We start from the raw sequence: 12,036 nt of genomic DNA on the forward strand, positions 1-12,036 counted from the left end.
TCAGAATATTTCTTTGCAATTTCTTTTATTAAATATCCTCTTTGATACAGAATATTTAAGCAAAAATAGTTTACAATCTCTGTTTTGGTAATTTTTACAGGAGTCTTTTGCGTAGTCACTCCTACAGCAGCTCATGTTGGCATTTAAGGAATAAATCTTTAGCAAAAGTCTCTCACTGTGTGAGATCTGTTCTACCCAAAGAAGTTAGAAGAGCATTGGAAAACACCTATAGAAACTGTAAAAACTCTGAATTCCACTCTTCAGCTGAAAAAAATTTAACAACTGTGTCACAGACACATTCTTCTTAATAAATGAAGCAGGAGAATAGGAAAATGCATCCTCCAAAGTTTATACAAGTTCATGTCAGTGCACCAAGTGCAGCAAAAGAAGAGGAAACTCCTCAAGCACAGATGCTCCAAGGCAGGGTTGAGGTTCAGCACAGCAGTGCCCAGCTACACCTGCCAGTTTGGAATGCTATTCCCAGTACTGGAAATTTGTCATGTTCATGACCACACGGCAACTGACACTACCCATCCTGATGGGATGCTGCCTCACAAAACTCACACAGCATAAACAGACTGCCTCCTGCTTTTTATTCTTTTCTATGTAAACAAATAACCTCATTTTTTTACATTGATGAACAGTAAGCAAGTGTTTCTTTGGATCAAAAGACAACTCATATACTCATTAAATATATAAGGCTCATTGGGTATCCAGGTAACGAAATCTACTGGCAGAGGAGAGATGTCTGGAGACACAGCACGTGCCCTCACTGCGTAGCTGCAGAGCACACACAGTTCTCATTTCAACCAGATCCTTAAGTTACCACCAACACACTATGTCAGGGGCTGCTTCAGGTCAAACAAGCCAGTCCCTCCCTTGACAACTTTTCCAACCACCAGGCAGGCCGAAGGGGATCGCAGCTCATCGTGGGCACCTGCAACAGAATTCAAACAAAATCCGATCAGGAGGTTCCCAAAGGTTTTTTCAAGGTCAGTGCTGGAAGGAAACCATGTTGGTTTATGTGCAAGAAGCCATCTGGTTCAGCACACCCGAGCTCAGAAGGGTTCTGCCACCTGCTGTTCAGACTGAATTGGGATTTTTGGGAGTTAAGAGTCCAGAACTCTTGCTACCCCTCCTACAACTATTGTCTCATCCCCATCTTTGGTCCAAGCAAAGAATTAGGTCACACATTACTAAAATCTCCTGATTCCACATGGAAAGACAAAATAGTCTGAAATCTAAGAGAACACAGAATTGACTTTCCAGTGAACACATTCTGGTGACTAAACAGATCACTTAAAAAATACCTGTGAAGCAAAACCATAAAGATTCCCTTGTCATTGCTGCCTTTTTTCTTTGTTAGCATGAATCCTTTTGATGTGTATTTTAAATCCTTCTGGCTAGATAGGAAGAAAACTTTTCACTGGAGAGACATTCCATGAATTCCTCTGATTTTGTGGTTACTCACTGTAGCGAAATAGTGTCACAGAAATTTGGAAGCACTCCAGATAATGTGTCTGGCTGGGATTGTTTTGATTCCACTTTTTTTGTAAGCATTCAGGCTGTTTTTTATTCATCCTAACTACAGCAGGCTGAAAGTTTATCATTAAAATTGTTAAACTTCTGCTAAGTTTGGTTAGCAAAACTGAGCAAAATGTTTCAACTTTTCAACTCAACTTTCCATCATGCAGAGAGTGGGGGCAGGAGCACACACAGCACTGTGTATGGCATGTGCTCACTGCTCTGATCTCAGCCACAGCTGGATAATCAAATAGCTGCTCCTAAATGTGTGTCAGCTGGAAAAAAAAGCCCCTTTGTTGGAACATTAAACGGGACAGTCGTGCTGCCCTGTTTGCTCATGTGATGTTAACAAAGAGTCATTCTCTGAGCAAACAGCCCAGGGGATCTCACTGCTGATGCAGTTTGCTCCCTGCACAAGAAGCCCTGCTGAGCAGCCTGTGCTCCGACAGCTCTGCTCCCCTCAGCTCTGCATGTCCTCACAAACCTCCTCCTTTCCTTCCTACTGCTCAGGGCACTGGCCCCAGGCACCCTCGCAGTGTCTCTTGAACTGTACAGTCAAGTTATCAGTTACATTAAAGCAAATTAGATCCAGGCTGCTGAAATCCCCATTATGACTTTGATTTCCAGCACGGTGAAATCATTAACTCCCTCTGCTTGTAATCAGTGCAGTTCCTGCCAAGCCACCCTGCCCTTCTGTCAGCATGCACTGAATGTCTTTATTCATAATATTATCCATACATTACATTTCCCTCGGCAAAAACCTCCTCTCATTTAATTTCTAAATCAGTATGTGATACAACATAAATCCAGAGGGTGAAACTCAGCGAGAAGCATCCCCTTCTCTTTAATTTCACCCTGGATTTACACTTTTCCTTCACAATTTTAAGATTAATTAAGTCAATCGTAACCAATGCTATTAATTAAAACCCTATCTTTCTTCCTAGAAGAGGTATAAAACAGCATTAGCAAAAAACAAATTCAGTGATAGAAGTATCTCTGACAACTGTGCAAGGCAGAATAAGACAGAAGAGATCATGTTGAGAGCTCTCCCCATCTGAACTGGAAGGACACAGCACAGCAGCACCTGCAAAGCAAGCATCTGACTGGCAAGTGACAGAAACCAAGATTATTTGCAAAAGGGAGATGGAATTAGTATCTAAATGCTGAGATCATAGAAGATTTCAAATGACAGACTTAAAACACAAGGTTTTTTTTGATTGAAGGCCTTAAATGGCTAGTGCTGCTCCAAATGTCCTAAATTATCCACACAGCCATGTGATCTCTACACCTTCCAGAGAGGCAGCCAGAGAACAGGATACTCTTGGGAATCTCAAATGGCACCAGAAACCTAAGATTAGACAAATAAGTCTGACTCTTTGTCTGTGTTTGAGGGGGAAAAAAAGCAAAGAAAAGGTGCTAAATCACAGTAACAGCCAGGTCTGTTCTCAAAATAAAATGCTGAATAGCAAGGCTGGAAAAGATATGGAAGTTATAACATAGGCACAAAAACAAAGCAGAGAAGACAATTTAAATAGTAGTGACAGAAAAAGGCAGGTTTAGTGGTCCATTATAAAGCTTTGCTATAACAAATCTTAACAACTTTAAGGTTTGCTGTAAAAATGCCCATCTAATTCTTAAAGAAAGTAGTCACAGACCCCACAGATAACATGTGGGAGCCGGCTTTATTTAAGCTGACAGAATTTTACTGAAAACATCTGGAACATTTTCCTAGGCGAGGACTTAATTAAAATTTCTGCCTCTGGCATTTTTGCTACGCATTACTGAAAATACTGCAAATTTATGACAAAACATATGTGAAATGCTGCAGCAAAAGATCTTATACTAAATCATTTACCCATCATCGTTGCTTCCTTCAAGAATTTGTAGCTGGTTTCAAATGTCATCTGTTGCAGAGGGGAGGAGTTGGACTGAATTCCAATGCGATTCAGTGGTTTATAAATTCCTTCAAAACACATGTAATCTGCCACAAGTGAAAGGTGTCGAGGGTCTACCACAATTCCTTAAAACACAAGAAAAAACAATCATCAGAGCATTCAAGGGCTAAATCTGTGGGGCTTTTTAAACCAATCAGGTCTAAAACAAACGCCATGAATCCAACAAGCTTGGAGAACATCTCTATTAACATTCTTCTGGCAGTGTGTCTCTGGCTTAACTGCTCCCCTCAAATATCCAAGAGAGGCAGATCTCACTCTAATACAAAAGATAATCTCTCCAAATTGAAATGAAAAGAATGGGAAACTGCAATGTTAAGAATGTTGTAAGGCAGCAGTTTCTCTAGATGAAATCAGCAAACTTCTGCACCACCCTTGTTTTCACAGAAGGGGATCACACATCTGGGACAGAGCTCTTGCCCCTCACCTGGTGGCCAGGATTAGCTGGGCCCCAGGATCAGAAAGGTTCTGATGTCCTCTGTGCATGACATCAGGCATTCACAGAAAACCCTGTTTAGGCTAAAAAAAAAATGCACTTATTCCTAAATAACACTCGTGGACTCAGTGTAATGGGGATCATTAACAGCTCTGTCAACATTTACTGAACAGTTCTTGAACAACTTGAAGGTCATACCATTCTGGGCTGACAGTTGGAAAATCTGTTTGGTACAACTGCTTGCTAAAATTCCCACTGTATTAATCTTCCCTATTTTCAATAGTTTATTTCATAGCAAGACTCCACTCCAGTGAGTGAGTGCCTATGAAGTCATGCAGCCTCCCCAGGCTGGGATCTCTGAATCATCTATCTGAGAGAAGAACATTCAGGCAATGCAGTGCAGCTATTTTAGGAAAGATATAAAAACCCAGGAGCCTGGATTCCCACCATTAAAAAGGCAAAGTTAGGCAAGATCGATCCTATTCTCAGAGCCATGGTACAAGTCCAACAGTTGGCTTCCTCAGGCATTAATAATTAATTGGTCTGAAACTTGCAAAAAATGTACCAGAATGGGAGAACTCTGTGAAGGGGGAATAAATTCAACCTCACCTATTTTCTACTGATTAAAAGAAACCTAATAATTAACTAACAAGGTCTTCACAGAAGACTCTAAAGTCATTAAAACAATGAAAACCTGAAACCTAAAAATAGGCACTTAAAGGAAAAGATCATGCAAAACCATAACTGAAAGCATGTGGCTGCATTTCCCTAACTTAATGGTATTAAAGACTATAAAAATACAAAGAAATCCTACCATATACAGCAAATACATCTTTTATTTCCTTTATAATCACCCTCAGGGCTGATTCAATTCCGTAATTTTTAGCCATGGCATGGATATCATTGCAATAAAGTCTGTTCAGGTTCAAAATCTGAAAGCAGAAAAAACAGAGATACAAGTCAGGACAATAACTGCTCTGTATTTCTAAATAACTTAAGCTAAACTAAGATAGATTTTTTTCCCTCCATTTTTCATGAGCTTAAGCAGCAACAACAGTTACAGAACAACTAGGCAGCAGCTCAGGGTCACACACAGACAAAAATGATTCTGAGGATTTGTGCTAAGCAGCATTAAATACATGACTAGGAGCACTGGAGTTAGAATTCACCACAGGAGAAAATCAACTGAAATCCCAAAAAGCAAACTAGCAAAATACACTGGAAAAAAACATGTTAAAGTCTTCCAAACAACACAATGCAATGCCCAGTGTGTCTCAGCCAGCCAGAACTTCTAGCAAAAGAGAAGATGCAACTTAAAACAATCCTGTATTTGGAGAGCTATGGGCTAGATGGGATAACAGAACTATTAATCTCCAAGCACTGCAATTCATTGAGATTGAAGAACTCCCTCAAGTAACATTTAGAGACACATGAGAGAGAAAAATGGTGTGAAATCATCTGTCATTAAGCCCTGGCTGCTGCACAAACACTGATTTGCAAGCTGCCCTTGAGAAAAGGCTCTGCTGAGCTCTGAACACATCTGAGGATAAAAAGGAGGAAGAAGACAGTTCAAGAGCTGAAAAGGCCACACAACACCCCTGAGAAATTGAAATGACATCCATCATCCACCCTCTGCCCCAGAACACAAAAGATCATTGAAGTCTGGGATTAGAAACAGATTACACACGTCAGAGTATTTGAAGAGCTCTGTGAGGTTTATCCCTTCTGTCTGGAGAACGAATTCTTTCTCTCCCTCCTTGCTGGTGCTTTCATTCAGCAGGCAGCGCGTGATGCCCTTCACCTCGTGGATCACCGTGCTGCGCGCCAGGGACGCCAGCAGGGAGGAGAGGTCGAAGTACACCTTGGTCAGTGGCAATGCCAAAGAAACCTAATGGGGAAAAAAAACCCAACACAGTGTAAGGAGGCTTGAACACCAGGCCCAATAACCAGCACGCTTCTTTTCAGGCAAAAAGCAGACAAATGGAATTACCCTCATTGTGTGTTAAGGAACATAAATGTCTGACTGGAATTAGAGCTGAATGATGGTAATGTGAACTCCCCATCCCAGGATCGTTCATCCACATTGCTTTTGAGGTCTCTGAACTTACAAGGACAGCTTTTTGGCACAGGCTTTTTTTTTTTTGGAGTGGGACAGGTATGTGCTTGTTGAGCTTTTTATTTGTTTTTTAAAATGTTTACATTTTATTTCAACACTCCAGCCATCGTTTTTATTCATCAAGGGCTATAGAGCAGACTGAAAGATTAAAACACAATAAACCTGTCCAAAAATTGTTTTTAGAAAAAGTTACATGAGGTGTTCTGAAAATGAGAAATTACTGAAAATGACATAAAAAAATACATTTGTGGTGCCACTTTCTGTGTTCATACGGGATTGCTGAGACAAAACAGCAATTTTGTTTTGTCCACTGTGCAACCACCCAGAGATGTTCCACCTTACCTCACACCAAAGCTCATTTTCAGTGTCAAATGTGTAATCCTGTATGGATGGGTGGCTCTCCACAACAGCGTTCACTCGCACCTCTGCTGACTGAAGCAATCGATCTTTCCCTTTTTTAGTCTGAGACACAAAGGAAAGATGCTGAGAATCTTCACCCTCTGCTCTGCTCTGATCCTCTTCAGGACCATCAGTCTCTTCTTCTTTTCCAGATTCGGCCTCTTCATCTTCCGGATTCTCATTAACGTTTTCTTCCTCATTCTCCTCTTCGCTCTCATAATCAACCTGCAAAGAAGTAACATTGTGTTTATCTGAGCCAGAACCTGTAGAGAGACACAGCACACCACAAACAGTTCAATTCTGGAATGTTCTTCACTGCCGAGTTGCAAGGATCTTGCCCCTACAGCACAAAGAAAATGTAATTTTGTTGTAAAGAAAATAATACAACAGATTCAGTTCAGTCTTATCTCTTTATAATCATACCATTATTTCTCAGCACAGTCCAGGATGCTGCAGGATGTTGAGACTGTAGTAGAATTTAGTTTGCTCCCTGACAAAGTCCAATTTCTTCCCCTAATCCAGCTCTGATGATGGGATTCCCTCAGGATTTTCAACTACCCCGCCCTCTTGCTGAAATTACAGCACTCCATTTTTTAAGATCTAATTATGAAGTATTGAACACAGAGAAACATGCAGGGAGACTATTTTTTAAGAACCACAGTGAAGTTTTGAAAACAATTAATGGTATGAAACTAGCAAAAGGTAAAGTTAAGGTGAACTTCAGCACAGGAAGCCTGATTGCCAGACACATCCACCCAAATGCATGAAAAACACAGCTTCAGGAAAGAGCCAAATGAAAACTCAGCTGACAAGGAAACAGCTGAGACTTTCCTGTCTCCTCTCACGTGGGGTTTGGGTTTTTTTCAGCATTTTGTTTCAATGGAAGTTTTCCTTCCCAAGTCAAACACAGAAGAAATAGAGAGTTAAAGAGCAATGCTGAGCAGTGCTGAGCAGTGCTGAGTAGTGTAGAATCACTACCTCTTCCTCCTGGTTCTTCCTCCGCTTTGTTTCTGTAGCATCACCATCCCCTTCATCAACTTCTGCATCAACAATGTTCTCTTCTTCCTCTGCTACAGCTTCCAGATTTTTCAGTGTCTAAAAATTCATAACAGACAGATAATCAGGCTGACTGCTAGGAAATATCAATAGCATCATAAGGCTTCAGCCAAACATCTGGAATTTAACAATCTCTTGTTCAATGTTCTGCCTTTACAGACAAATTAATTTCTATATGTCCACAAATCTTCAACATTTAACAAGATGAATGTCTACAAGATGGATAAGTTGTCACTCTGCTCTGACAGTCCTTGATGGGAGAGGAGTGGCAGAAGGAACATGCAAAAGCATTTCAATGAACAAAGGACCTTCCCCAGTGTTTTGAAAACCACTGCTCCAACAAGACACTGATCTGGGAGCAAGCAGAGTGATATGCTTTTGTCTCAAAGAAGCTAAAATGAACAGGCATTTTCAGAGTACAGCCTTAAGCAAATCAGGATTTAATAGACAAAAACTTTAATTTCCTTGTTAATTTTATGAGAATGCAAAGACAGTTTATATATGAAGTATTTAAGTTGTAATTTAGTATTCACACATTTTGTGCAGACTGAAACATGCTACGCTTTTCCAACTCTGGTTCCTAACAACAGTGAAAGGAAGTGAGGTGTTTTTCAGGTGATGCTTTTTTTGTACCTTGTCTTGTTCATCATCTAAATCCTTCCGAGTTGTCTTCCGAGTGCTGACTTCATTAAAAGATGCCATTTTTGTAGTCTTCTTTTTAATTGCTTCCAGAAGAACTTTAAAGAACCTGACAGAAGAAGCAACTCAGAATGTCAAAGCTCAGCAGTGCCACAGAAAATCTGAAGTTGTCAAAAAATTTATTTATTTTGGCTAACAAGCCAGTCAATTCATAACAGGATATTATTCCCTGCTGAATGTAAAAGTACTTCTAGGATAATGCAAATAATTTTTCTCAGCCCTTTCTCATTCATTTAGGAATCAAAAGGTTGGTATGAGCTCTGTCACTGTCACATATGTAGCTGTGCATCCAAAGCATAAAATTATACACCCATCTGGATATAAAATCTGCACATCAAATTGACCTTCAGAAGAGATGGTTCATTCCTGGACTTGAATAATACAATTACCAATTTTATTCAAGACATAAAAGCAACTGTGTAAATATTTTCTGCACATCTGCTGGAACTGTTGCCCTAAAAGCCACACCAGCTGTAATCAACCACATGCAAAGCCTGTAAAAAGGCAAAAGAAGAGCAAATATTAAACTATCTGAATGCGAACTCACCTTGTTTCAATGAAGTGCAAGATCTGCCTGGGCCTCACACACTTCTCCTCTCGGTAATATTCATGGGGCAAGAATTGGAATTTGATTTTGTAGAGGCGATGCTTGTTCAGATTGTTTTTCACATGCAGGGATTCCTCGATGTCCACTCTCTGCAAGACCTACAAAACATTTCCAAACAGGAATGTTACTCCTTTGATGAAGACATTTCATTTATTTCCTGCAGTTCCAGTGCTTTCCACAGGAGACCAGAATTACACAAGGCTAACTGGCAAACTTTTCTGGAGGCTTTGCTCCTGGGCAAAAGGACTGTACCTTCCTGCACTTTTTGACTTAGTCTTCCCAACAATTAACTCAGACAATACTGGAAGAACACCCTCACCTCCTACCCAACTCCTTCACAAGAGATTACCCTTCTCAAGGGGACTACAGCTTCATTTTACTGACCATGCTCATGGAGCAGGATGGCATCCCAGCACACAGATGAGTCTTAACCTGATCTTTGCTGCTTTGAACTCACAAGAGTAGAACAGGAGAGGGGAGGGCAGCAGGAAAGCACAGAGGTGTACTCTTAGGAAGAGAGGGAACACAGAGCTACACATCACAGTGTATTCAACCTCCACAGAGACACATGCTTTGCTTTTATTAAGCACAGACATTTGTGTGAGATTAGGAAGGGGTGGGGGATGGATAGAAAGGTCTCTACCTGAGCTCTGTGTCAATCACAGCCAGATTAGCTTTCTCAAAGACAAAACAGAATCCCTCCAGTTCTACAGACTGACGAAAACGTGCTTGAGAAAAAGGCAAAGATTATGGCACAGCAAACACTGATGAGCTCGGAGAGTCTGTTTTGCTGACTCTCAAAGGATGCACTGAAAAAGAGGCTCACCTCAGCTAAGCACACTCTTGTGAGCTGTTTCTTAAGGTGTTTCATCTTCTTGAGAGCTTTCTTGGTGTTGAGCACAGGAACACTCATCATTGGTGTTTTAATGTTTGAGCTGGCCACCATCAGTATTTCCCGCAACCTTTAAACAAAGAATAATCATTCAAATTAAGCCATTAAATCATGATTATCTAGGTAATTTCATTAGGCAGAATACAGCAACTGGCAGTTCCACCAAATCCATGTGCACCAAGAGCTGTGGTTACACTGCACTGCTCCTTTTCTCTGCTCTGATTCCCCACCAGGCACACCACAACAGCAGCCTCACTGCCTCAACTGGAATATTCCCCCAGTTATTAGAAGAGAATAAATTGTTCCAAGAACAGAAGGACTAATGAGGTCTGTTTCCTATGGATGCATGATGGATGCTTCCTTGTATGTTCTTCCCCTCCCCTGCTTCTCTGAAAGAACACAATCCCCTTCCACTTAAGGCATCCCAAATTCCCCTATGAGGCCAGGTCAGGAATCACATTATTCCAAATAAACTGATGACCTGCTGTATATCAGATTAGAGTAGGGGGCCTTCACAGATGTTTAGTATCTGGAAAATGAACCAAAATAACTGGAAAATTGAAAAACATTAAAATAGTTCTGAACAGGCAAAATTTACAAGTACATTGAAGGACTGTTCACCCTCACAATTCCTTAAGTGCCTAAAATAAAGGGCCCACTGAGGACAAAGCTTTCTCACCTTGGAATACCCAATGTGACATTCATTTCACCTCTGCCAGCAAAGTGAAAGGTGTTCAGAGTCATCTGTGTTGAAGGTTCCCCAATACTCTGAGCAGCAAGAAGCCCCACAGCTTCTCCTGGGTCACAAAGAGAACGCTGCCACTTTAAATACAACAGATCCTTTAATCTGGAGAGAGGAAATGAGAGATTTAGCTTAACATACCTAACAAAAAACTCAGAAAATAATCAATCATTGCTCAGTTCAATAGTTACACCTTTGAGACAATTTCTTCTGGTAGCTTACAGATAAATACACTCCAGAAACTGTAAAATTGTCTATCCCCATCTGCTCTGACAAACACAGCCCATTAACACAGAACAGGGGCCTTGGCCAAACTGTATTTTATTTCTGTGCCAATTCCCAGAATGTCAAAAGAGAGTCCATTTACTCCCACTTGCACTTTCTAACTGCCTTGCTAACTCCAAGGTGCATCAAGGGCATACTTTGTTTTTCAAGATTACTTTAAAGTATTATTTTATATGTATGGGGACAGCAATACACTGTTGTTATTCCAGAGAGGCTTTGCTAAAGCCCTCAGCAGTATGGAAAAATCAGGTTTGGAAGGAACAGATAACCAGAGCCTCTCCATTGCACACTAAGCACATTTGGCTTTCAAGAACCATTCTGAAATCCACTGCTTAGTTTCACAAAGGCTTGGTAAAGACTTTCCAAGTTTTAGCAAACTCACTCCAAAAAGGTATTTTGGGTTTTGTCTCAGTGCAAAGAAGAAGACATTCAGAGATTTTTACCTATCAGAAGAAAGTGCTGGGTGCATGTAACTGCTCTCAGATTGCCATTTATTGATATAGCCTTCAACTCCATTTTCAAATGTTTCTGAAACAGATGCAAAATAAGTATCTGGACGCCAAACCCCAAGGCTGGGGTCAGGACACTTATTTGTCTTCTTCAGATACTTCCTTCGTTTCTTTTCATCAAGCTCATACCACATCTTCAACAACTGAAAATAAAAGGAGGTTTTTAAGCTGGCTGGTTTATCCACAGTAAGAGCACAAGCAATCAAGCAGCAGTGAGGAAGGAAAACATAACCTGTGCAGAATGTAAGGGTGTACACAACACAGCAAACAGCTCAGCTACAAACACAGTGTTCTCCTTTCCCTGATATTTAACATTTAATATTTCAAGATTCTTTACATGCTTAAAAATCCCCTAAGTTATGTATCCATAGTAACTACTCCAGAAATCAGTGAAATACGGCCTCAAAGAATGATTTTAACTGGGAGTGAACACTCAATACACTTAAACCTTTGCTTGTAGCTGACTCTCACCTCACCTGTCCAAAGCTGAAATGAAAAAGGAGCTTATTATCAAAAAGTGTCAAGAGCAACACAAATTCAGCATAGCTCAATAAATGAACCTCTGATTAGGAAAAACAGCTTTTGCAGACAAGCTCACAGAGTCATCTCTCAACACCTACAACCTGGAGTTTCAAGCTAACTGCCCAAGTTCCACCAGGATAAATTCCTTGTGACAGCAAGGCAGTGAAGCAGGACCTGTCTGCATTTTGTGTCCATACACACCATCTTCATTAGAAACCATGTCATAGAGACAGTGATGGACAAGAGACTTAAGCAAGAGTGATTTTTGAAAAAACTAGACAGGGCTGGCTCAGCCCT

At 40.6% G+C, this 12,036-nt stretch overlaps 1 protein-coding gene across 1 annotated transcript in view; it reads right to left on the bottom strand.

The window, feature by feature from the left end:
- The window catches only part of POLR1A (RNA polymerase I subunit A), a 29,342-nt gene continuing 17,306 nt past the window's right edge, over positions 1–12,036 (bottom strand). Inside the window, exons 24-34 of the mRNA XM_058838553.1 lie at positions 11,152–11,360; positions 10,361–10,528; positions 9,616–9,751; positions 8,730–8,887; positions 8,117–8,231; positions 7,406–7,522; positions 6,371–6,652; positions 5,600–5,800; positions 4,727–4,844; positions 3,380–3,544; positions 1–937 (exon numbers count right to left, since the gene is read on the bottom strand). Coding sequence (XP_058694536.1) covers positions 837–937; positions 3,380–3,544; positions 4,727–4,844; positions 5,600–5,800; positions 6,371–6,652; positions 7,406–7,522; positions 8,117–8,231; positions 8,730–8,887; positions 9,616–9,751; positions 10,361–10,528; positions 11,152–11,360 — 1,770 coding nt within the window. The 3' untranslated portion in view covers positions 1–836. The remainder of the gene's footprint in view (positions 938–3,379; positions 3,545–4,726; positions 4,845–5,599; positions 5,801–6,370; positions 6,653–7,405; positions 7,523–8,116; positions 8,232–8,729; positions 8,888–9,615; positions 9,752–10,360; positions 10,529–11,151; positions 11,361–12,036) is intronic.

Source organism: Poecile atricapillus, chromosome 4 (genome assembly GCF_030490865.1).
Source record: "Poecile atricapillus isolate bPoeAtr1 chromosome 4, bPoeAtr1.hap1, whole genome shotgun sequence".
Classification (NCBI taxonomy): domain Eukaryota; kingdom Metazoa; phylum Chordata; class Aves; order Passeriformes; family Paridae; genus Poecile; species Poecile atricapillus.